Source organism: Centrocercus urophasianus, unplaced genomic scaffold (genome assembly GCF_019232065.1).
Source record: "Centrocercus urophasianus isolate 14NV4802_14NV808 unplaced genomic scaffold, USGS_Curo_1.0 seq_10, whole genome shotgun sequence".
In the NCBI taxonomy this organism is placed as follows: Eukaryota; Metazoa; Chordata; class Aves; order Galliformes; family Phasianidae; genus Centrocercus; species Centrocercus urophasianus.
Genome location: NW_024884142.1, coordinates 46,126,752 through 46,154,632, shown reverse-complemented (window position 1 = coordinate 46,154,632; position 27,881 = coordinate 46,126,752). Strand labels below are relative to the sequence as shown.

The window sequence follows — 27,881 nt, the reverse complement described above, 5'->3', positions numbered from 1 at the left end:
GCTCATGTCTTTCTGTTCAGCATTTCTGAACGCTTGAAAAACACATTTCTTTTTCTACTTAGTATCAATTGTCTATCAGACCACAGTCAGGCAGAATACTTTCTAACAAGTTACAGTGGTCAACTTGAGCACTTGAAGTTTTTAGAGGGTCCAGTTCTGAAACAATCCAAGCAAGAGGGGAGATTCTCATGCATCAAAGCACAAACACATACTAGCTCAAAAAAAGTGTTTACTAAAGAAATCTCCATATTCCTCACAGAAAATATATGATTTATGATTATGAAAATATATGAAAGTTAATGTCCAGAGGCTTATATCTGCCCAATCATCAAGATACAGAAGCTTTGACATGATTTTTTTTAGTAGCAGAATAAGAAATATTTTAATAAAAATGGCATAAAAAAACTAGATGTCAAAAGAGGCTTCTGCATTAAAAAAAAAAAAAAGAAAAAAAAAATAAAAAAAAAAAAAAAAAAAAAAAAAAGAAAAAAAAAGAAAAAAAAGAAAAAAAAGAAAAAAAAGAAAAAACAAGAAAAAAAAGAAAAAATCACTACAGTAATCCACTTAATGATAATCTGTGAAAATAAAACAAGTATCACTCCAACATGGTGCATATGTAAAGATGAAAACATTGCAAAATCCTTCTTTTCCTTAAACGAACAGCCTCATCCTACACCTTATAAACACTTCCTCAGTTACTGTAAAAAAAAAAAAAAAAAAAAAATTTATTTTTTATAAAAAAAAAAAAAAAAAATCAGTTCTATTATTTGAAGAGGTTACTCAACTTTTAACAACTATCTCAGTTTTTTTTTTCTGGCTTGAGAACACTAATTTTTCATGTTGAATTACTAATTCCAAAAACTTTTGCATTTAGATTTAGATTCTGATGAGTATCAGAAACATGATCTATGCTTTATTTCATTCTTTTGTTTGTTTTCAGACAATATAGAAACTGAAATCTTAACAATCTTTGTATTCAAGTCTACGCTTCCAAGAGAAATTCCCTTATTTCAGAAAGTGTAATTTCTACACACGATTCTATGATTCTCAACATTCAGAAGATTTCATTACACATTTTACTCTTAAATCATGAAAGTACTCAAAATAATGCTATGCAAATAACTCTTAGTCTACAACTTGTTTATTCACATGTGACAGAAAAGTTAGTTAGGCTAATCTGAAAATAAATGCTGCAGTGTGTGTGTGTGTGTTGTTGCTTGTTGTTAAATTCTGTCCAGCTAAAAGAATGCTTGCTGTGCAAATGCTGACGTTACTAAAAGCCCAAATTATTTTGCTTAAAATAACTTAAACAGGTTGCTGAGTAAAATTTTAAATGAATACATGAAGACAAATGTATACATGAAGACAATATTTTTCTTTTTCTTAGACAGCAAATCTTAAAGTGACTGAACATACATTTGGTTTTGGTACTGGTTTGCTGACACTTCCTTCTGCAGTTCGTCAAGATTCCTTAGCAGATATAAAAATTGTGTGCCTAAATAACTCAAGGTTTTTGAGGAAAAGGAAAGGTGCATAACACACATTTCATAACTCCATCAGTCTTACACGTTCTCTGTAATATCTGGTGCATAGAACAGAAATAAATGATACACAAATGTGGCTCCACTGGAAGACCAGGAGCCAAGAAATATCTCTTCCAACACATTTACAAGTAAATCCGAAATAGATATGAATTGCTTTATTTTTTCACATTACATTTTTGAAGAAACATGAAAGAATTTTTCTGTGCTAATGCAAAGTATTTTATAATGCTATCTATAGCTACATAAGCAGCTAAATATAGTGTTGTACTTGTGAAAGAAATATTGTTTAAAATGTAGAATGATTAATTCATGTGGAATTCCTCTGGTCATAATAACAGCAAAGCCTTGGAGTTACACTCTGTCACTATCAGGGTGACATCTCAGATAACATGTGAGGTAAGATTAATTTAGGGTAGGGCTTAAATCATACGGTTTTCACAGAACTATGCTTGTACATAACAGTTGCACTCTTCTGCATGGAACTGAACAAATTAATTCTTCCCTCCCCTCCAGGTCTTCTTCCTGTTTAAGGAAACTGTTTAGCAGAAGCTTATTATTTATTAAGTTCATGGCAGAATGCCAACTCCAGTACATAAAGACAAGTTGAAAAATGATTAATTGTCCATTTAAGATAGGAATTAACTTTTACTCAAGTCAACATTTCAATTAAATATATATATATATATATATATGTATGTATGTATCAAAGATATATACAAATTTACTGAACAAAGGCCCTTTACAGTTCAGCTCTGACAATGAAGAATACAAGGAGGCACTAGTTAAACCAAGAGACTGCAGACTAGCAAAATCCACATCTGCATGCAAGAATGACAATTACATCACGGATTCATGTCATAGAAATGCTTGGGTTAAAAAGAACCTTAAAGATCACCCAGTTCCAACTCCCTGTCACAGGCAGGTTTGTCACCCACCAGATCAGGCTGCCCTGAGCCCCACTCAACCTGGTCTCGAATGTTTCCAAGAATAGGGCATGCACACTTTCTCTGGGCAACCTGTACCAGTGGCTCACCACCCTGATTGAAAAATGTTTTCCTCACATCTAATTTAAATCTCTCCTACTATAGTTTAAAACTCCTTCCACTTGTGCTATCACTATCTGCATTCAAGTGATACATTCACAAAGTATTTAGAATATCTTGTCTGATTATCTACACAAGCAAATTTTTGGACCCAAACTTGCATCTTTTTAAAGTGTTTCAGGAAAATATTTTTCTTCAAAACCATGTTTTTACATTTTTGCAGCTGGTGTTAGAAACTGTCTGTGGACATAAAAATAGAACACATATCTATATCCAGTACTCAAAAATATCTATAACATTTTTGCATGGGAATGTTTCTTTGCATGTAGAGGAGAAAAAGAGAACAAGTTTGTGTGCCTTTACTTGAAGATAAACCATTAAGGAAATGGAACAAAAATTCAACAGAAGGATAAATATTGATGCTAAAATTTCATACAGCATCATCAAACATCAAAAAATCTGTAAACAAATATATACTCCAGATCTAAAACACATTTAAGTCATAGTCATATTACCCTTAGAGTTGAAAGAGACCTTAAAAGGTCATCGAGTCCAACCCCCTTGCAATGAATAGGGACATCCACAGATAGATCAGGTTGCCCAGTGCCTGGTCCAGGCTTGCCTTGAAAGTCTCCAAGGACAGGGCATCTGGCATCTAACATGTCTCCAGGCAACCTGTTCTAGTACCTCACCACCCTCACTGTAAAATACTTCTTCCTTACATCTAACATAAATCTACTATCTTCAATCTTGAAACCATTTCCCCTTGGTCTATCAACACAGACCCTGCTAAAGAGGAAGTCCCTTTCTTTCCTGTAGCTCCCATTTAGATACTGAAAGAACACTATCAAGTCACCTTGCAGAGATCTCTTCTTCAGACTGAACTGCCCCAGCTCTCCTGGGAGGACAAGCTAAGAGAACAGCACTGTCCCTTGGAGCATTTTTATGGCCCTCTTCTGGATGCGCTCCAACAGGTTTGTGTCTCTCCTGTACCAAGGGCTGCACATCTGGATGCAGCACTTTAGGTGAAGCCTCACCAGCACAGAACAGAGGGGCAGGATCACCTGCCTCAACCTGCTGGCCACACTTCTTCTGATGCAGCAGCCCAGGATACAATTGGCTTTCTGGGCTGTGAGGGCACATTGCGGGCTCACGTCCAGTGCCATCCACCAATACCTCCGAGTCCTTTTTGGCAGGGCTGTGCTCAATCCTTTTGGTATCCCAGCTTGTATTAGTAGTGGATGTTCCCTTGACTCATGTGCAAGACCTTGCACTTGGGTTTGTTGAACTCATGTTATTTTCTTGAATTTCTAAATAATGTGAAAAGCAAGTATTGGAGAAAACGGAGTTGTTCGAATTTGGTACACATAGCTTTCCCTGTCTTCACTGTAAGTGACTGAAATTACTGTATTTTCAGTTACAAGTTGTTATATTTGCTTTGTAATAGTATCAGAGGCCAAGTCCTTTCAACTACGGTTCCTTATTCTCACCTTTATCACATCTTTGCTATTGTTTCAGTTAAATCTAATGACTGGCCCATGATTCATGTGCCTGCACTCAATGATTTAGCAGACATCTCACACAGGAGAAGAAAGAATAGGTATGCACAGGGGCAGAGGATCAGCTACATTGCAGTAAATTAAACTCTGAGTATAATCCTTACCACATAATATCCTAACTTATACGCAGGGACTGAAAGAACAATTCAAAGAAAAGCTGACTTGTACTGTCACCTTTGCTCTCAAGTGACAGCATCTGAAGCTAAGTACAAGTGCCTAGCTCTACCTAAACTCATCCCTTTGTTTACTTTGTAGAGCATACTTAGAGTGTATATCTTACACGTTTGTGCAGCACCATGCAAAATATTATTTTTACAACTACAAATATGCTACCTCTCTAAGCTTATTGGTATGTTTTCTCTATGCAAGACTGATACTTGCCAATTAAGCCAAGTACTTTTTTTACGCCAAATTACTGTGTGTGATACAATATCTGATCTTACCTCTCCATTCTCCAGAGGATGTATTTTAGAATAATAAGAGGTGCATATAACTTCATCATCTTTTATATAAGATGGAGTTCCAGGACGGGGATGAATGTTGTAGCGTGTCAGGCACTCACTATCTGTAATAGCATAATACTGCCATGGCTGATAGTCTACGCCATCCAGAGAACGTTCTAATATCCAATTCCCAGGTCGAGGTGAATTAGCTGCTTTCACAATAACATATGCAATCTGGAAAATCTGAAAAATAGAAACAGTGTTAAGAAATATATAAAGATGAAATTAAAAACATTCAAATTTCTTAATACTTACAAAACTAAAAAAATGAAGTAAAATAGAAGTTCATTGTTGCTTTTTTTCCCCTAAAAATGCAATATGGTTACACGTTTGACTATTGAAAATTTACACTATTGAAAATCTTTAACTACAGAAGTAAACTCTCCATTACCTTTTCTGGAAAAAAGATTTGTTGAATGAGGAAAGGATAAACTTCGCAAATAAAATTTCAAAGCATTTTAAATGAAACGTAACTTAGTAAATAATTGCTGAGCTGAAGTTTCAACCATATGGTTGCAAAGCTTATATTCATATACTTACAATTTGAATAAGTGATTTTGTTTCTGTTTATGTATTTATACAGATATACTTCCTGCAGTGTTTGAGAGGTACTAAACTGTGCTGCAATTTTATTGCTCTTAAGTAAAAACATAGGTTTAAGCCACTGAAAAGTAATCACACCTGACTGAAATAATTCTATAAAACATTACTTACACCACGTGACTCAGCATAGTAGCTATAAATAAATTCTATAGGGTAGAGATGCATTAAATATCACTATAAACAGAATGCAAGCGTGTAGTCAATGCTCATTATGGTCCATTTTGCATGCCTTTTTAATTGATTTATCTAGGTTTGTTTCTATTCACAGGTTTGCTGGAATGAAAAGCAATAAACATTACATTTTAAATTCCAGAATGATGTATGTTTGTGACACAGTATTATTGTATTTTAGCCAACTAGGTGTTACCGTAAAACTGAAGCTAAGGAGAGGAAGCAACTATTCCCATTAGAAAAAAAAAAAAAAAGAAAGAAAATACAGTGAATTTCTATTTCTAAGATGCAACTCTATGAGTCTTTATATGAGGATGCCACAGCTCATCATGAAAATAATAGTGTTGATGTAATGCTTTAATACTTAATATTCCCTATGTTAGAGAAAGTTTTGATGTTTTTGAGCTTGTGTCTGGAAATGATAAAGTTGAATCCCTATGGGTAAGGATCAGGGCCAACAAGGTGAACATCTTGGTGAGTGTCTGTTATAGACTGCCTAACCAGGATGAAGAGATGGATGAGGTATTCTACAAGCAACTGGCAGAAGTCACATGATCACCAGCCCTTGTTCTCATGGGGGACTTCAACTTCTCTGACATATGCAGGAAATACAATATAACATAGAGAAAGAAATCTAAAAGGTTTCTAGAGTCTATCGAAGATAACTTCCTGATGTAGCTGGTAGGGTCACCTCCCTGATAGGTTCTCTGCTTGTTCTGATGATCACAAACAGAGAAGCACTAGGAGGAGACATAGAGGTCAGGAGCTGTCTTAAACAGCGTGACCACAAAATGGTAGAGTTCTCAAATCTTGGTGAAGTCAGGAGGGGGCCAGCAAAAGCGTTACCTTGGACTTCTGGAGGGCAGACTTTGAACTGTTCAGGACACTGGTAGGGAGAGTCCCTTGAGATTCAGTCCTGAAGGGTAAAGAGGCTGGTAAAGCTCCCCAGGAAAAAAGCCTTAAAGGTGTAGGAATAGACAATTATTTTATAGCAAGATAAGCCAGTGGGGAAGAATATCAGCATGGATGAACAGGAAGATTTTCCTGAGGCTCCAGGAGAAAAAGAGAATCTAACTCCTGTGGAAGTAAGGACTGGAAACTCAGGGAGAGCACAAAGTTCTTGGATATACAAAGAGAAAATTATAAAGGCAAAAGCCCAGCTTGAACTTAACTCAGCCATTAGGGGAAAAAGAGAACAACAACAACAAAAAAAAACTTTTAAAAAATATATTAACAGTAACAGTAGGATTAAGGAGAATCTCCATCTGGAGATGTGGCTGAGAATGTGACTACTTTAGATAAGGAAAAGGCTGAGTTCTCAATGCCTTCTTTACAGCTGTCTTTAAAATTCAGATCAGTTATCTTCAGGACATTCTACCCCACAACTTGGAACTCTCAGATGGAGAGCAGAACAAACCCACCCCATTTCAGGTGGAAATAGTTAGAGACATACTATTCCACCTGGACTGCCACAAGTCCATGGGGCTAGATGGGATCCACTTTTGAGGGTGTTGAGGGAGATAGTGGAAGCGATAGTCGAGCCACTTTCCATTACCTATCATCAGCATTTCTGGTCCAGACAATTGGAGGCTTACCAACATGATTCCCATCTACAGCAAGGGTTTTAAAGAGGATCTGGGGGAGCTAATTACTGAACTGCCACTCTGATCTTGGAGCCAAAGAAGGTTATGGAGGAGACAGCCTTAGGGAGATCACACAGCACATAAGGGACATCTGGAGGAAGCAGACCTAGCCAACACAAGTTCATGAAGAGCAGGTCCTGCTTAGTAAATCTGATCTCCTACTATGACTGACTTGTCTAGTGTATAAGGGAAAGGCTACCAACATAGTCTACATAGACTCCAGCAAAACCTTTGACACAGTCTCCCAGCAATATTCTCCGGTGGAAGACTGGTAGCCCATAGCTTGGTTGGGTACACTCTTTGCTAGGGTAAAGAAATGGCTGGAGGGCCAGGCCTAGAGAGTGGCGGTAAAGAGTTAAATCCAGCTAACAACCAGTCACAAGTGGTGATCTGCAGGGTCAGTAATGGAGTTCAGGGAGATTGAGGCTAGATGTCAGGAAAAACAACTTCTCCTAAGAGTGGTCAGGCAGTGGAACAGGCTGCCCAGGGAGGCGGTGGAGTCACTAACCCTGAAGGCATCCAGGAAACATTTAGATGTTTTGCTTATAGACATGGTTTAGGGGGAAATATTGCCAATAGATGAACAGTTGGACTGAATCATCATAGAGGTCTTGGTGATTCTATGATTTTCTATATTGCAAAGCTGAAAGATTCAGTTCACATTAAATCTGACACAAATATTTAAATAATTAGCAATGTTGTTTTAAGAAAATGTTACAGTAATAATTGAAAGAAACAGCAATAGCACTCATATTATCACTTATTATTTCATAGATACTTTTTCTCTTAAAAACTATCACTGACATATTTTCCATTGCAGCCACAGCTAACTAAATACATTGTGTCACAGTCACAAACGCTATTTACGGTACACAGAAAAAGATATTAATACTCATCTCCAAACTGTTTCCCTTCACCCAATTAACTACTTTGAAATGAAGGAAAATAACTGGAGTGTTTAAACATTATTTCCTGTGGGAGGTAATAAGCAAGAGCTATACTTTAAGGACTCATTTACTAAGAGTTATTTTGTACATTGTCCTCTGCCTGTATAACAAATCCATGAGTAACTTGTATGTGTATTACAATGGTCCAGTGAAGCCACAAATTAACTCAGGTTCAGACATTCAGATTAGAAACTTCATTTCAGATTACTTCTAAAATTCTTGTTTTAAAATGAATATTTTAAGCATTTCTTAAATGTTGAATGGCTACCAACCAAGGACAAACTCCTTGCTAGGGTTTCTCCAATGGAGGATTTACACTTCTGGACACTGTTGACAACAAGCTTTTAATCTTAAGTGTGCAAACATTGTTTCTAATATGAAAGCTTTAAAATTTCCAAAGCCACACAAAAGATTCATTGTTAAATGTTTTTTGGCCACAAGTAATGTTTTTCTCTTCAGACTTCTCAGATACCTTGGCTCAGTGGAGCCAAGTATCATAACCAACAGGAAGTTCTTTTTTGTCTGTGTGCTTTGATATGCCACACTACGAACGAGAGTGAAATTTCTTATAGCTAGTTTTCAAATTAGAGCCCTGTTTTAGCAATTTCTCGTGTACATTCTGGCTTGAAGCTTCATTTCTTACTTTAAGATACTATACCGTTTGACTGTAATTTATACAACATCTTTGGCTTCAATTATTTTTCCACGTACTCTGTGCGTTATTTTTTTTCCCCCAACAAAACTTTTTTTTTTTTTTAAAAAAAAAAAGCAGCGGAAACAGCAAAGTGCAGGTCATACTGGAGAGGACATTATTTTTCTTTATCTAAGCTTTATCTAAGGAAAAAAGCTCATTAATTTAAATACAATAGTACACATGAAGGGTTGTTTTTATCCTCATCTGTTACAGTTTTTGGTCTGATTCAGAGCACTTTTATTGTCTTAGCCTCTCAGAATTCTTGTAGCGGTTTCTGCAATCTTCAGCCCAATGATTTGTGGTATTGTCTCTTCATGTCCTATGAAGACGACAGTGTTTCTCTTATGCTTCTATAAAATAACTTCTTGCACAGAGAAACAGAGCTGGAATTGAAGATCAGACTATAAAACACTGGTGTACAGTTAATGTTATTTGCAGTTAAGGAAGGATGAGCAAACATCAGAAACACACTCTGGATTATATTCTTAACCTTTTCCACTTAATACTGGATTGAAGAAAGTATAGCAAGCAAGCCTTTTCTTTGGGGAACAGGTAAAATTAGTAGACTTTTAGCCAGAATCAAGATGACAGTTGTCTCAGATCAGAGTCAGGGCTATTACTCATTACTACCCACTCAGTGCAAGTCCATTAAACGTGCATCCTAAAGCAAACTGACAAAAAGAACTAGTGAAGATAAAGAACAGACTAAAATTCATTACAACAAATGATGGTTCTTACAGCAAGTCTATGCCATGAATGAAACAAATGGAGTACTGTCTTTTGACAGACATATGAGTAACTCTTCATTTACTTCATTTGGAGCTGCTTAGCAAAAACATGTTTTGGTTATTAAAATACAATCAGCTTGAGCTTAGTGGCATGAAAATACTAATATGAGAAAAGCCAATTGTATCACTGAACTTTGCTCTATTTGTTTTCACAACTGAGAAAAAGTGAAACTGCTCTTCTTTCTGAAACCAGATTTCTTAACAAATAGTTCTTAATTAATTTCTTAATACTGAGTTTTTATTCCCACAGAGTAATTCATGAAGGATGTATACTTTACTTTTTAAATAGTATCCGTAAGACAACACTTGTCAAATAACCTAACTGTATAATCTCAGAGCACATCTGGCTTTGTGCATGTCCAGTGGAAAGTAATCTGAAGATCAAAGTCTGTTAATACAAATGTGATAATGTAGCAATACCAAGCTGTCTGGTGGCAGTAATAGCCCATTAACACAGCTGCCAAAGTACAGCTAGTGCTTTTTTTCTACTTATACTGCTTACACCAACATAGTGCAATTACCAAAGTGGGAGGGAAACAGTCTAAATAGTCCTTTGAGCTATTCTCAAATAATAGACAACATAGTCTTTAAGAACAGAAACAGAATGAGTCTTGGGTCTCATTTTCAGAGGTAACTGTCTCAGCAGTGAGATCTACAGAGCACAAATTGTGAAGTACAATTCCATAAGTTATAGCATCGTGTTTTCTTATGAATGCCTCATAAGACATAGAAAACTGCATCCTGCTACACTGGGTAATTTGCTACACTAATATTATTCAGATAAAGCTGAAGTGAATCATTAGCCTGCAAAGGGCTAGCTAGTGAAGCAGGAAATCTCATTGTGCCTGACTCCCACCTGCACTAATATTTAAAAAAAAATAAATAGATCCTTCAGTTAGAAACTGTTCATATAGATCAGAAAAACATTAGAAAAATAATACACTACCATACAACTCTATAAATGATTTTCAGTATTTCTATTTCATTTTTCAAACAGAGGATAGTAATGCCTCTAGGGGGAGCTTCCATTAGGAACATGGTGTAAAATGCATCTACTTCTTTACCATATCTGTTTGAATATTATTACAATTCAGAGGTCAAAAATATATTCTTTATTGAGAAGTGTACAGAATTTGGGCAAGGGTTTGTTTCCTTAGAGACTGCCATAAACAACTGACAAAACCTGTGGCCCTGTCACGGAGTTGACCAGATCAATCTATGTCCGTGACAGGGGCGACAGGCCTCTGCCCTCCCCCCCACCCCAGTCCCACAAAAAATGGGAAGGAAGGAAGGGAGGAAAAGAGCAGCGGCAACAATCTATGGAGGAAAACTTATTTTACTATGATATCGGAATACAAAATAACACAATATATACAATTTAATTGAAATTGAGATTAATAAATCAGACAAGATGAGAGAGAGTTCCCGGGACCGATTCAAACCTGAAAAGCTTGGAACGGCTAGGAAAGCACCTCCAGCACCCACTGCCAGGCAGCAAGAGAGCGCCCCCCCCACCCGGAAGGGTCAGATCCCGTGACTTCTGTAACGTACAGGGATAGGAACTTGGAATTGGGGCAGTGACATTTTAATGCCCCGTACACTACATGATGTTTTGATGTGGAATACTGAAACCCAAAAGCAAAAAACAAAAAAACATAGAACCATGACAGGCCCTAAGCTTCTATAGGTTTTTTTAACCTGTCATTTATGAGTGCTGTTAGGGATGACAAAGTGTTCGAACACCTATTGTTCCAGTGTGAAATCTATCTAGATGTGTCAACCAAAACAGCTATTTTGGGATATCTTGCAGACTAACAAGGCTTATTGGCTGAAGGGTCATATAACTTATTGATGCATGGGAAATAATATATATTTGGACTGAGTCTAACTTAATATGGGATGATTTAAAAGGATTGTATAAATGGGTGGCACAATGGAATGGTTAGGGAAGGGACCACAGGTGGGGGAAAGGTGAAATCAAGATAGTTGAGGGAGGAATAAATGCAAAACAGAAGAGAAGATAAAAAGAACCATTTAATGTGACTACCTATCTGCTTCCTCCTTCTCTGCCTTGTGGCAGTCTGAACACAAAGACACAGAGCCACAACCTCACTTTTGTCAGACTTCCATGTTAAATAGTACCTAGAATGACCAGCAATCAAACATCACAACTGTTACATAGTCACCATACATCTCAAGTTAACTATTACACCTGCATAGTTTTCCATTTTGGAACAGCCTTCTGAGAGCTTGAGATGGGAAACACCAACAAAATGCAACTACTTCTGCTAATGAGCTGAAGTGGAGGCTTTATGAATTCTAGAAACAGTTTTCAAGTGATAGTACCAATTCCTTCTGATTCTATATAATCAGTCATACTTCAATTTACATGTGCTGCTATGGATTATTGTTTTGATGTGTTTTATTTTTATTTATAACAGACAGTTTTGCTGCAATAATTATCAAATGAGTGGCTATTTAAAATAAATAATCATCTTATTTTAATCTAGCATCCAAATTTGAAGGAAAGCCTTATTTAGAATTGGAGTGGCTCTACAAATTTCTCAGACTACCATCCAACATTCATCTCTATCACTATCCTGAAAGACAGCGATGTTGGTTTGAAACATTCTGCTCACAGTTAGAAATACTGTAATTGAAAACGTTGGCATAGCAGGATAAAAAGGTGCCTAGCAGGATTCAGCTAATACCAATTTAGAGAGCTGACCAGTTTCATGCAGTGCTGCCTTCTAATGACGGTGTCTCTCATGATTGTTAGAGCTGCTTCCAACAGAAATATTGCTACCAGATGGGGAATTTGGGCTGAAAGATGCATATACCTGATTCCAACACCATGGATTCTTTTTTCCCCTTAATGTTGCAAACAGTTTCAGTTACTGTCTAGCAGGGCATCATCTATCTCAGAAAACAAACAAACAAGAACATCATGCAAAAAAACAGGATGATTACATCACCCTGTGGGAAAAACTGAGAATCATACCACACCACTGCGTATCTTCTGAAGCTAAAAAGGAGAGCCCATCTCCAAAGAAAACCACCCAGCTTTAGAAATTTACATGTTTTCCCAGTGGAGAAAAATTGAATCAGTACCATTTAGTTAATACCTGCAAAACTATTACTTTTAACAGGCATTTTAAAACAGCTTAAGAATTCTTCTGCTTTGAGCAATATTGGCTTTCTCCTTCTTCATAATATTACTACCAGGGAGACTCAGGTTCCTTTAAAAATGTTGTTCTTGAGAAAAACAAATATTTTATTAATACCTCACCATTTTTGCTCATAAGTAGATGATAATTGTAGTATGTCATTTTAAAAACAAATGTTATTAGAACAGTGCAACTTTATAAAATGTCAAACTGTAATGCTCTCAAGTTGTCCAGCAATTGAACATCTGAGATATATTAAGTCAAACAGGAGTCAATACCCTGCAAAGTTGCTGGCAATGTCAGCTTTGTTCTCTGCAATTTTCTCTGTTGGTGCTCTCCATTACTCATTATCCAGTAGTTTGCGAAGGCCTGAAAATGAATACCTGCTTCCTGTTGACCATATTTTCTGCTCATCATTGAGCTACTGTATGCCAGAACTGAAGGCTAAAATCAGTTATCTCTTTTCATAGCACTTTTGAATAACAGCAGAAAGCAATTCCCTTTCACTTCATTTCCTAAGGCTAATCACTTATTTCCATGGAGAGACACCATGGTGAAGAAAGGAAAATGGATGAAAATGGCAAGATTCAATCTTTTAGTCCTCAAAGTTAAACATCAGAAGGGAAGGGCAGAAAAGATTATTCTTCTACTTCAATTCTAGAACTTTCTTTTTTTTTTTAATTGCTACAAGAACTGATGCCTTGCCTGTAGTTCATAATGAAATGGGTATCTCAGATGAAAAGGATCTTCGTTTCCTTCAACGAGCTGGAGCTTGCCATACAGTGTTCTATTTTAGCTGCATTTCACAGCAACCAAGTGCTCCACTATCCTGACAAAGATCTACTACCACCAATTTTTAGGTTCCATTTCAGAGTTCAGCAAAGAATAAACTTTGAAAGCTAAATAGCCAAACTCTATTAAATTCCTAATCAGTCACAAATGCATTGAATCTTTATATTTTAAGTATTTACCCTAATATTTAATATCTTAGTATTTTAATTTTATCTTTGGTATTGATAAAATAATGACTTGTATTCTTGTATCTAAGATTGTGCTTTTCCTAGAGAACCCTTAATTTTATTACAAAACTTTTCAGATTTCCCTTTTGTACAACACAAATTCATGCAACACTAATTTTATGGATATGAAATTAAAGATCTGTTACAATTTCTGTACTTCTTTACAAAATGCTAAGTAGTACACAAGTAAACACTTGTTTTTCAGTGAGGCAACATCTGCAACCCATGTTGAGGAGGGGAATATTAACATCTGAAAGTGCTGCAGCAATAGCACAGAGCAATTTCTGCATTACTGATGTTTAAACCTTTAAATCTTTCCTGATGAAATCATAGAAAGGCTGGTACTTTGAGAGGTCTCTGGAAAACAACATGCTAATATATGGTTAACAGACATCATCTTGAGGGTCTGGGATATTGATTGTAAATACTTCAAACTTGGATCATTAATCCAAATGTGAAATAGCCATGTAATAACTTATGCCTATTCCCTTAACATGACACAATCTTTTGTCTATCTCAGTTTGGAAACACTGTACACTAAAAACAATTTGAAAAATGGGAACATGAATTAAGCAGTGACCTAAACTTTATATCAAAAATAGAGACTTCCCAAAAGTTTAAAACATTTTAGAAAACTATTATTTGATTTTTATTTTTTCCACTTTCTCTTTAGATTCCATGTTTCATTTATTTAATTAAAAACCTCATTGGTTAAAAAGGTTTAAAAATAAATTCTGGCAACATTTTATGTCAGTGAACTCTGGAAATTTCAAAAACTTATAAAAAAAAAAAAAAGTGAGATTATAGCTCTGATGCCCTGATCTAAGCGTACGCAAGTTCAGCTTTCACTTCTGCACTTAGCTCTTAAAATACATATACATTTACACACACACCTCCTGAGGCCTGCTTTAGATACGGACATGTATGCTGTATGTATTGCATATATGGCAACATATGAAACATGCAAAGTGGATACTGATATGAATAATTTCAGGGTTGTAAAAATCTCCTTTCACAATAAGAATTTAGTCATGAATAATTAGGAAAAACAATATTTTAGGACTTAAAACCAAGAGAATTTTTTTTTTAATCTTCACCATGAAATGATAAATTCTGTGTAAGAACAGAACAAATCTCAATTCCGCCATGCTGAAAACATCCAGTATATACCCTTCTTTAATTCTGTAAGTGACTTCTTTTACTGACTATATAAACTACACCACTGATATGCGAGCCTTTAAATGCTCCTACACAGCATGCACCCTGCTGCATATAGACTTCACATTGAAGAGAGAGAAAATTTTCTCATGATTAGATTTTAGCACGGTAAAAGGAATATGTTTATATTTTTGTTCATTATTCAGTGAAGAAGAAATGACTATGCAGGCTCAAGTCCTATTTAAGCATCTCCATTATTCACATTATTATTGTTTCTTAAGAGTTTTAGACCCACCAGCAAACAAAGATCGTTGCTCGATTATGAGAAAAAAAAACTGCCTGCAAGTCAAATTCAATGCTCTTGAGAGCTCTGACCTACTGCGCACATTAAGCACAGCAGTATTTTCCCCCTCTGCCCTATGCCAATATTCGAACAAATACTTCTACAGTCTACTATGTAAATCAAAGGGAAATTGAAAACAAACTTCAGCATATTTCATCAAATCATTATACCAATATTAGCACAAATCTTTTAAGTGCAACATGGCATTTGTATGACAAAGTACCTTATTACTGTGAGGAGTTAGATCTACTCCCCAGAATCTTAACTCTCACACACAAAAAATATGATTAAAAACAAACTGGGCAATTCATAACCTTTAACACTTACTCAGCAGCCCTCCTTATACCACATTCCTCATCATGTGTAACAAAAAAACTTGCTGATCTTGTAGCATAGACTTTACATTTTAATAACTGTGAAACAAGGTGAGCACAGCAGCAGCATAATTTGATGACAACCTCTATAGTCTGCAAAACTTATTTTTTAAATTTAGCTTTTAAAAAAAATCATTAAGAACTATTCACTATTATTTTTTTTTTTCCCAGCAAACAGCACCATTCATTTAAGACTGAGTCTCTTATCATCCTATTAAATACTGTGTCACCAGTTCCCCCAGACTCTGACTTTCATAAGTATCAAAATCAAAATAATCCCATGTGGATTTTTTGATACAAACACCCAGCACTGTATTTATGGTGGGAAATCAGAAATGATTTTTCAGGACTAATATGGATACTTAAAATTGTTGAAGAGTGCTTCCTCCACATACTATTCACACTGTCCAGGGAAAACTCTCTTTTGATGTTGCAGGAGAGTCAGCTGGATATTCTAAGTGTTTGTAAAGTACATTTAAAAGCCAAATGCAGCAGCTCCTACTGAGTGATGGTCAGCACAGCTGTACACACACAACACTTAGCTAAGGACAAAGGTCACTCATTTTTCTTCAGACTTTTGCATTGAGTGATGCGAATACATAAAATCTTTATTCAGAGACAATAACTGAAGTTTCAATGACATCTGACACAAGAATCCTACACTGTCAGAGCATGCACTCAGTTCATGGGTATTCCCTGCTTACCAAGAAGGAAAACATCACAATGTAAGGTAAGCTTGCAAACTTGTATAAACCATGTAGTTATTAAGCACATTTACTATGATGTCAAAATTTTTATGCAGGTCTGTTTGTTTTTATAGTTACTAATAATTATGTTTTCTAGGTATGTTTGCTACAAATCATCACTGATATATTGATGCATTTTTTCCTTTCTGTACTTTTTTACCCTGAAAATATTTCATTATAAACTATCTTAAAATTCATTAGCTTTGCTTTAGTTAAAAGGAATAGCTGGAGGGTAAAGTACGCTTTATTTCATTCTGTAGACTCCAGATTATTGCATTACCAACTAATTATGGGACTAAAGAAATGAAAGGAGTTATTAAAAAAATAAATCGGTTTCACAACTAATGGAGATACATGCATAAAAATTGGCTAGGGACTTCAGTGAAATGGAATAGATGTCATTCTGCATTGTTTTCATATTCTTATTTCCACAGTTCTAGCTGGTTGTTTTTTTTTTTTTTTTTTTTTTTTTTTTTGGTTTTTCTTATTTTAAGGACTCTCACTTCAACTGTCCATTCCCACTTAGGTGAGACTGAGCCAGAGAACTGGGCATATGACTTTGTTGTTCCTGAGAAGATGTTTGTATCCTCATTTACATTATTTTAAAACAGAATGATTCATGTGCCAGAAATGCCAAGTACAAATGCTAAATGTGGGACTAGAAGTCCATTTCACAGGCACAGAATGCAGGTAAAAATAACATTTCCTCACCACTCATCACTCCTAAAGCTCATAGATCCATATTTTATATGTCCAAACTTTCTCGTCAGCTAAAACCAGCGGAGTGCCAGCTACTCCAGCAAGATGCAGGACTGCTTCCCCACCACCTCAGAAATTTGTGGCCCTCCTTTCTACCGGCATCAAATCCTCACAGAAGGAGCAAAACTAGAACATTAAACTTCCAGAACGCCAAATCACCCCCCCCCCCCCCCCCCAAAAAAAAAAACAAACCTACAGAACACAAGACTATGTTACAGAATCAATGTATTGATCTAGTTCAAGTACTTAGTGCCATACCAAGACACATAGGAATGGTTAGCCTGTTTAGAGCGAGATAAAGGAAAAATCATAACCATGAAACTGCACTACTGTTGTCTGAACAGGTTTTGCTTCTGCTCACTCTTCTCTCCTTAGACAAACATTTTTTAAGAAGAGAGACAAAACACACTGACATTTGTTAGTAACATATCAAAACTTGATCAATTTTCATTTGCATTAAATTACATTTTGGCCTGGGGACATTTAAAGCACATAACTGCAGTAAAAGAGAAAATAATAACTGAAAACCTATGCAAAAGCTTTGGACATATACATAAATTCAACATGGAAACAAGAACTGGTGCTTAATTTTCCTAATCCAGAGAGAGTATACTTCCAATTTAAAACCACTGTCCAGTCTCCATTTCCCTTATAACCTCCATTTACAGAAAATAGATAATTAATTTTGTTTATTCCTTTAGCTATTCTGATACTTGATAACAGAAGCTCCCAAAAGAAAGCTAGCTATAACTCCCCTGTACATCCCAGAAAATATATTTGGTCTTCCACAGCAGAAAAGAACAAAGATCTCCTAGTGATACACATTTTCCTCATACTATTGTGCATTGGATGCATACACAACGTGTAAAGGCTACTTTAATCCAGCTGTATTGAAGTAAATGGCCCGATTCCTCAGCAACTAAGTTTTGTGGGCTTAGTTAAAATAAACTTTTCATATATATTAAAAGATCTGATTAATGTTTTGCATCAAGGGAACTTAAATTCATTATCATCCAGTGTGCCTTGCATTTCACATGGCTGCAAGAATGACTGCAGCTGTTCACTGAAGGATGAGTTTAATCGTGAGGTTCAACTGCACAGAATTCCTTACAAAGCATTCCATCAGTTTGTTTGGGTTTTTTTTGCCGGACTAGGGATGTGGTTCCAGAACCCAACATTTAAGTGATCAAGACTTAAAAACTTTGTTATTTCTTCATCAAGATCAGTGAAAGAAGGCAATGTTACATTTGAGATTACTCAAGTACTCGAAGCCAACCCCTCTTAAAGCCATCTTTTTGTAACCGTCTGCAGTAAAATACTAGAAAGGAGAGGGAAGAGGGCTAAAAGTGAGCATCGAAATGATGATGGAAATAAGAATTGGATTGCTCATGTAACCTTTCATTAGAAACACACATTACTTTAATTAAAGACCTTAGGAACAGGTAGCCTTCGTCTAGCCACACATCTGAGCAATCTCTTCATCACAGTTCTGCAAGACAGCACTTGTCACGCTTGCCTCAATCTATCCTTGGCAAACAAGCACATGACCTCTGCTGCTGTGTGACAGTGAAGAACTCTAAAACAGAGTTGCATTCCCCTAAGAAATGTGGCTAATGTCTTGCATCAAGGGAACTGACAGGTGAAAATAACATTTCCTTTGAACAGCTATCAACACAGCAGTCATACTGGCAAAGTTAAGAAGCAGATGAGAAGCAAGGTTCTACAGCAACATTTCTTCACAGAAGTTTTCTCCTCTCTCATACTTTCCTCTTCCTCCAATGCAGGTTAGCAGTATTGCTTTAAAACATGGGGGAATTTGGTGCACGTAGCATCTGATAGACTGAACATAAAATCTGGACTTTGTTCAGACAATTTACAGTGGTACATCCACACTAGCTCTTTAGCTCAGATAAGCAGCATGCTTTTGAGGTCAATCTCCCAGCTGCCCCCATTTAGTAAGCTTTGATCAACATCATAAATATATTTTGATGCTCACACAAACAGTATTCTTTTCAGGAAAAAAAAAAAAAAAAAAAAAAAAAAAACACCACCAAACATGCTTAGAAACACAACTGTTTAATTTTAGGTGCTAACAGACATTCAGATGGTGATTCAAGTGAGCTCGGTCCCTATCAGCAAATGAAAACAAGACCTCTCTGAAATCTGCTTCTCTCTTTCTCCATGAGACACTATTTGCTAACAAAGAACAATGGAAGCATCAATGTCCATATTTTTCTCTCGGTATCAAGTTACACCCAAGTATTCCTATTATAAGTCAACATTTCATAGTGTGCCTGGTGGTTCTCAGCACAGCAGTATGTGCATAAATACACTGTGTACTTAACTAAAAGTTCAATATCTTAAAGAAATTTTAAAAAATAAATCAAGAATTTTGAAACACAGTATCAAAGTACTGGATTACAGAACTTGTCATATATGGGATATCCATAATTTATCTATGAAATATTACTCTTGAGAGTAATCATAATGCTACTGAGTTCTAACCTGTCATTTTTCTGTACAGAGTGGAATTTCTTCTCATCTTGTCACAGTTTCCTGGTCCTATCCCTTCTATCTTTTGCTATAGAACTTAGCTGTACAATCCTGAAGATAGAAAGCACAAGCAAACACTCAGTTCAGCAATTCCTTTTGCTTTTCCTTAGCATTATCCTCATTAAGAATAGGTGATATACATACATATATACTGATAACATGTATTTCCACTCATGAGCATTAAAGTAAATCAAAGAAATTATTCTAAATCAAATCCTCCATGAAAACTGTTTTTGAACAAAACAGAATTACAGAACGGAGCTCAACATTAAAAGAATAGCGCTGTCTGCTTCTCATAAGTGCTTCTCAAAATGCTTCTGAGTGGGCCAAGCATTCTTCTTTTTCCAGTTATTCAGTTCTACGTATAATTTCTGACATGTCACTTTACAAAGTGTAACATACTACTCCAAACTTTTAGAATATAAGTGATTGGAAAGGGCAAGTGGGAGTTCAGTGATTTCTACACAGAAGCAGAGCACACCTTGTTAGAATCCTTGCTCTCTTCATGTGAAATAGAGCACTTCTTACAGAGAGAGCAACTATACAGCGATTCCTGCTCTTACACCTGATCTTATGAGGCTCTGAGGAACATAAACTACTTTATTTTTCTTTAGAAAAATATGCCTGGAAAGGATTTCCTGGTCACTGTGTTCTTTTACTATCTCAGGCAATTAAGGCATACTACTTCCATCAGTTACAACTAGAGAATTAAATCTGACCACAATTCCCCACAATATCAGGGAATTAGTTAATGAAAGTGCCCTGTTATTCGTAGAAATCAAACTGATGGGCTGACCACATCAACTCAAACCTGCCAACTGCTTTTCCTCTATCTTCCTCTAAAGATTGAATTTACTGAAATAATGAAACTGAGGATTTCAGGCAGTACAAACACACAGAATACCTTCTTCCTGGAATCATTTCTGTTTTGTTATGTATCTTTCCTGTATTTTTTGAAAGAGTATAGCTTCTCAAAAGGAACATATTTAAAAAGAAAGCTCACTTTCTGTCCTGTGAACATTGCATTCACCAAACCTGAGTTAGTTTGGTTGCACATGAACCCATCACTCAATGCCAAACCCACAGACCCTACACAGATCACTATCAACATAAGTTTACCCTTTACTGCTTTTCCGTATGATGGGGTAACAAAGCAGCTACATGTGGTTCAAGAATGATCAAAATGGACCTCAAAGCCTTGGGATGTCTGCTGAAGGAATCGAGGGCACAGATCATCTTTACATCTGCTTTCTGTAAGGTCACTGAAAGAAGTGGAAGGATCCAATCTATAAACACTTGGCTTTATAACTAATAACACCACCAACACTTCAGGGTTTTTTGACAATGAAGTAACCTACATGGCACAAGGCTTGCAGTCACCAGACAGATTCCACTGCTCTCATAAGGGGATGAGGGTCCGTGGGGAAAAAGCTAGCAGTACTCACTGGCAGGATTTTGAATTAAATTTGAAGTGGAAGAAGGCTAACAGTGAGCCTGCCCATAGAAAGGCACAGGATAGCACAGACAGAGGGTGCTAGAAGGGACTCTCTGTCTGCTATATCCTGAGACATGCTGGCAATGCCGCAGCACAGTTGAAATCTTACAACAAGCTAGTGACAACTGAGACAGTGTAAAAAGGTAATAGGGAAACTCAAGAGAAATCACAGAATAGCTTAGATTGGAAGGGACCCCCAAGCTTCAAAGTTCCAATCCCCTTACATTTCTTAATGAAAATATTGGAAAACAAATGAACTGCAGCGTACTCTTGCTATATTTGGGGGAACAAAGCCTTTGTATTCTGTTCACATAAGGTCTAAGTAAACATACCTGCCTAACTACATGGGCTATGCTCACAAAGAGATTACCAGACAGCCGGGTATTATCTCATCTTTTTGATCAACCCAGGAACCTCAACACTGTTCCTCTCATATTTCAGCCAATACAGCGGAATGGGTTTACGAGGAGGCATCAGAAATAGCCCTGTAAGAGGACTACCAAGCTTTCTTGGAACAATAAGCAAGAGAGAAAGGGGGGAAAAATAATGAATGCAGGCTCATACTTAAGCGTTGCCCCACTTAAGAACAACCACACACAATAAAACAAAACCACCAAAGAGAGTGCAGTATTCTCAGATTGCTGCCATACAAAATACAAAGAAGCTTTACTTTTTCTTCAACATGCCACTGATGCTGTATTTGCAAGCTTTGAGTCTACTAGAAAGTAACTAAATTTTAGGATGTACACAGACTTCTATACTTATTAAAACCATCTAGATATTAACACAGCAAGAAGCAAAAAACACATAGAAGTAAACAATTTTTTTCATACAGTTCAACAGATTGGCCTAAGTAACTGCACAAGAACCACTACAGTGATCCCCAAAACAAAAAAAGAAAACCACAAAGATACTAATATAGTTCTAATGGTAGAGCTATAGAGCTACTTGTGTATTAATAGATCAGAGCCAACAAGAGGCCCAGATCCTTGCTATATGGAAAAACTTAACTCTAAAGTTTGAAAGACATTTCAAACATAAGCTTCTGTAAATTGGCAAGTTAAGATCAAGCTTCCATTTAACAGTTTAGTTCTGCTGACTGAAACAGAAGAGAGCATTAAACACTTATATGGATACAAGGCCAAGAATACATATGTAGGACTTCTCTTTTTATAACAAGTGCTCCAAAGCCAGAATGCAAATAATTCTTCTAGGATTCAAACAAAGAAGTAAAGAGACCTTCAAATGCTTCATTGCCACAGATTCAAAGTACTCACGAAAACTTTTACCACCAGATCATTTGGATGACTGTTTTCAAGAAATAAAAGGCAAAACTAGAAATTTAAGTACTATGTTCATTACATGTTGCTGAAGTTCTGAGTTCCAGACAAAGTTAAGACTATCATCTCCTGCACTAAAATTTTGTCTGCACGCCCACAGATGTCTCTGTACAACACGTTTGATTTAATTTTCCTATCAAGCCATGCTTTATTCAAGTCTTTCTAGTAATTAGCTATTATTCTCTTTGAAACTGGTAAACTACTACAAATAAATCAAATCAGAAAACTGATCTAAGTGGACAGATCACAGAGGAAGGGGCAACTGGAAAGGGCCCCCACTTTTCTCTAAAAACCTGGAAAACAGAGTATGCTTTCAGTGTCTTGCTAAAGTTGCAGACAAATACAAGTCAGTCACAGAGCAGAGAAGAATTTAAGCAGGGAAAAAAAGAGCATGTACTTTGTTATCTAGTCAATTGAATACAAAATGGACAAGTTTAATAACATGGGGATTGACTTTGGTACCAGATAACTGTCTGTATTTATTTTGCATAATGAAAAATTATTTTCCTTCAGCCCTCAAATCCACTTTATAAATCCCTGGAACTTATGTAGCATTTTTATAAGTATCAAATAACTTCAATTTGAGGGTTACAGATGTCAAGTAATGGTTCAGTGGCAAAAGGTAATTTAAAGACCTCTTAAGTTCCTCCCCTTTACTCTCCAAAATGTCCCTTAGAATACCCCACCACATGCACATATATTCTTGGTACAGCTGAAGTACTTTTGAGTGCATAGCACTATATTACTCTTTGTTACTTAAACAATAAACAACACTAGTGAAAACTAAATTTTGCTCGTGAATATTCCTCTGAATATTCCACCCTTTTTTTGATTCACTTTATAGGGCCAAACTAGATGTCACGCTGAAAATGAGAAAGCCGTATTTAAAATATTTTTAAATACGACTTCCAAAAATATGCATTACCACATAAATGACAAAACCCTATAGGGGAAGCCAAGAGTGTCTTCATAATATCAAAGCAACACAGAGCAAAGAGGAAAGTAAAAGCAGGTGAGCTTCTGCACAAACAGAATTTGCTTGCAGAAATAAGCAAATAGAGTAAGTCTACCTGTTGGAGGTCCAGCGTAATAGTCACGTAATGATATTCGATCCCATTCTGGATACTAGGGCTTTGCCACCAAGTGTTCTTGCCATCAATTGCATTTGTTATTGGATGTCGTTCTGTTAGAGCAACAGAAATGTGTCAATATATCTAAGCATGAACAAAAGACTGAAATGGTTTTAGACCTAAATTCTAGATTAAAATTACAATCACAGAACAAATGAGGCAGCACATCAAAATAAAATAGGAAACTGCTTTATCTCTTGGAGCACAGCTCTGTGGTTATTATTGCAAAGCTAATCTAACTTTAGTTCTTTGATCTTGTTTAGCATGACAAGACTTCTTAAATACAATTGGAAATTCTCCTGATTCTGTAGGAAATGAAAGTTTCTAAATCACATGGTGTGATCACTTTACACACTTCTGAATTTTCAAGTACTGCTAAGTCTCAAATGCTGTAATAAATCAGGATCTTGATATGCATTGTGCAGAGAAACCAGAAATTAATTATGGCAGTTATATTTCTAAGCACACGTGGCAATAATTTATAAATCATAACTTATGAATCATCTCATCTTAGTTACATAATATATTTCCCAATTGGAAAATTGTCTTACTCATCATATACTTCTACAAAGATGACTCAAAGATTTATAAACTACTCATATCACAGTCCAAGATTCATTTTTTCATGTCCCCATACTGTGCTGAAGTACCCCAAATAAATCTTGAGTAATTTGGCCATAAGTTTACTTACAGAAGAGAATTAGTCTTAGACTAATTCTTAGATTAGTTTAAGTTACTGAAGTTGTCTTATAAAGTATTTTGATGTTACTTAGGCTGAGAAAAATATCACTCTGGTCTGGGTTTTATGTCCAAATCATGATTCTCATCTGTATGGACTGGAGAATATCAAAGCCTCAAGAAAAGAACCTGATGTATTTTGTACTCCTTAATTACCTAGAGCAAGCCTATATATCATGGTTAAAAATAACCCAAAGATAATGAAATACAACAGTGTATAAAACTGGAATGTGCTTCATTATTAGCTCATCCAAGGATTCCAAAGAACTTACGCATGAACTGATTAATTTACTTGTTATTCTAACTAATATTTAAATCAACCATTCAGATTGATAGTCTGTGTCTCTGTTTTCTTGCTACATCAGCCACCTGTGGAGGACAGGAACCCTATCTCACGAAAGAAAGCTAGAACGCCTAAACAAGTTTAAAGATATAATTAAAGGGCTTTGAAGAAGTGAAAGAATAAGCCTGCAAAATTGGAAATGTAAAAAAAATATAATTTAAAAATCAAATTATTCAATGGCATCAGTGAGCAATAACCCTTTAAAGTTACAATCCTTGCATTAGAAAGTGGTGTTATTCTCATAGAGAAAAAGAAAAAAATACCTATGTTTTACATTTTGTCAATTCTTACAGCTCTGATCATATTCACAAACCTTAGCTTTAAATGAGAACTAGCAAAATCCATCTGTAAATCAATCTCAGTGAATCTGAGTGGTTGTGACAAACTGTCCAATCGGAAATTTTGATGCAAGTCTCTTCAGGAGAAATTGATAATAAAGATAAATCACGAGAAGGACAGCCGGGAGATGAAAAACAATTAACTGTAATTATCATTATGAGAGTTTAATCATAATTTGAAAACACTGATTAATTGCTAGCATATTTTATTTATTTTAAAAGGAAGGGAAAACACAGTTTTCAAAATGAGCTCGATTGCAAATGCAGTTCAAGGACCAGCCTCTCTGGTGGATGACAAAGGGAGGGAATTTAGAAATGAGACCAATCTCTATTCTTTAATTTGGGCTTACATGTGATTAACCAGGGAATTTGTGTTCATTTCCTCGAACAGTAATTAAGGGGAGACACTCCAGACTTGCACATCCCAGGGAGATAATTTAAAGTCTGGTTATATTACATGGTTCTCCTATTAGCAAACTATCTCTGTTTAAATAAAGCACTTCCTTCTGCCAAATGAACATTTAAAAACCTCAAAATGAGATGATGTTGGCTGCAAAAAAGAGTCTCTCTGAATTCAGGCAGACTCAAGTTTAGATGAAGGTATGAATGAGGAGAATCACATTATTCAAATGGGGTATGAATGATGTGCATGCATGTTCAAATGCACTTCTATAAGAGAAAAGAATAGAATCTATTGCATGGTGCTTCTACCAGTTAAAATGCTTCCAAAACACCATAAATCTACTAAGTGACACCCACTGCTATGATATAATATGTCATTTGAATGCTGCAATTCAATTGTCTGACTTTTCAGAGAAGGCAGCATTTACTACAATTAAAGATGACAAAATTTGAACAACAATTTTGTGGGAAAAGAGTATGCTGCAACATAACTGTGTTGGTAGTTGTCTATGCTGGAGCAATTGTAATTAGCTCTGCAAATACAAGATGGGTAGCAAATAGATAGGTAATCATTTAGCAGGAGAGTATTTAGAGACAACAATGGCCAACTAGCTAGATGTCTCTCAACGGTATCAAACTATTAAAATGGTGACATATCTAAGTTAGATGTATAAATTGGAATATGATCTGCTTATTTGGAAGAAAACCTGAATCGCTCTGCAGTGCTGATGATAAAAGCTCAGGTGAATTTTAACAAAGATGAAAACATCAAGAGAGAACTGCAAGAAATGCAGCTTGCTTAGTTCTAGATAACACAACCAAAGTGGAGGAAGACAGAAAAGGGATAGCTAAGTGTAGAAAAAAGACAGTAAAAAGCTTTTGTCTTCTAGAAATAAGAGTTTTGGGAATAATCCATTCCCTTTATCGGCTAAGATACTCAGCAAAATCTGACAGTTAGTTCTACTGAAGTCTTACTGCAAGCCCATGTGAAATTATACTAGTATGACTTGTATGATCAAGAATGAAGTTCTCTTATTTCAATCTACCAAACTAATAATAATTAATAGCAACATGGATCTCTGGATCCGATGATAAATTTACGTGAAAAATTACTTTGGTTACTGATAGCCTTAAGAAAAAAAGCCATGAGCGCACTGATCAATTTTCATATTAAATCTTAAGATAATGAAAAATTACTTAGTTTAACTGCTTATCTCCTATTTGCTGGCTCAGTGAAAATTAATCACCATCAAGCTAAGAAAGAAAGCCTCAAAACACAATAAAGCATAAATGGAGTTGAGCTCTTCCCCTTCTCCTCTAGCTCAGTTTTGAGATGCTGCAGGCTGAAATTTCAAATTCAGCATACAGGTATACAGAGGACAGTAATCTGTTTTTCATTAATGGTCAGCATACAGCAGAAGAGTTCAAAAATATTTGTAGATACTTAAAAATACTTAGGTTGTCCTAGGTCTGAACTCCAGTGCTTCACTTAAACGATTCGATTAGAGTACACAAAACAGATTTTGAAATACTGGTAAAAGAAACAAGCATCCTCAGCAAGAATAAGAATAGTCATTTTATAGTAGTTAGAACAATGACAAACAGCTTTGTCTGCTGAGTATTTGATACTGTTGTGGAAAAAAAACTGTATTTAAAAGAAATAAATGAAAAGAGGGCACACTTACGGTGTGGAAGCCTACTCCTTTGATCACAAATACGGCACTGAGGGTTCCTTGCAGGCTGTCCGGGAACATGCTCAACAAGTTTGCAGTACATTTCCCGACCCTTTTCTCCACAGGTAGCATTGGTTGTGATGAGAGCATTAGTAGCCAAGTTCAGCACTGCAGGAAACAATCCTGCAAACAAAATGAAACAAAATTATCAACAAAAGCAACAAACACAAAGCCATAAAATCACAAACAAACATAACATCTGTTATTGCATCAAATCAAAATGCTTTGTTTTCAACAACCTTAGAAGCAGCGAAGCAGAAAAACCACCAGCAACTTCAGCTTTGAATCCAAAACTCAGATTAAAGCAATTATATAGGTGATCTCTTTCTCACTCCCTTCTAAAATTCAAATTGGTTCCCTCTGGGTGTATCCTTGAGCAGCAGGATGCCAGAGGACAAAAGAAAGTGCAAAAACATACAAAGCACCTTCCAAATTTTTTTTTTTAATAATCAAATAATTATCATGACTGCTTACCCAATGGACTTCAAATGATTGTAAACAAACTACTTATGAAAGCTTTCTTTCTGCTTGCATCCCCATGAAAAAGCTTTTATCTCACAGACTACATCACTTGTGTTACACTATGTTACCATTCTGCTTAAGACCTCATAGTTACCCTTACTATCAGATGAACTGAGTAATTAATGCAGCAACAGGAATAACATCTGCCGTGTACATTTTGCTTCCTGCCATCCTTTCCTCAAGAAGAGGATAATATATGCAACTTCATGTCTTTTATAGCAGTACT

General features: G+C 36.0%; 1 protein-coding gene across 3 annotated transcripts in view; it reads right to left on the bottom strand.

Moving 5' to 3' along the window:
• The window catches only part of LAMA2 (laminin subunit alpha 2), a 327,292-nt gene that overhangs the window by 233,299 nt on the left and 66,112 nt on the right, over positions 1-27,881 (bottom strand). For all 3 annotated transcript variants that reach the window (XM_042821492.1, XM_042821497.1, XM_042821505.1), the window contains exons 2-4: positions 27,086-27,256; positions 23,520-23,632; positions 4,590-4,832 (exon numbers count right to left, since the gene is read on the bottom strand). In XM_042821492.1, the coding sequence (XP_042677426.1) occupies positions 4,590-4,832; positions 23,520-23,632; positions 27,086-27,256 (527 nt within the window). The remainder of the gene's footprint in view (positions 1-4,589; positions 4,833-23,519; positions 23,633-27,085; positions 27,257-27,881) is intronic.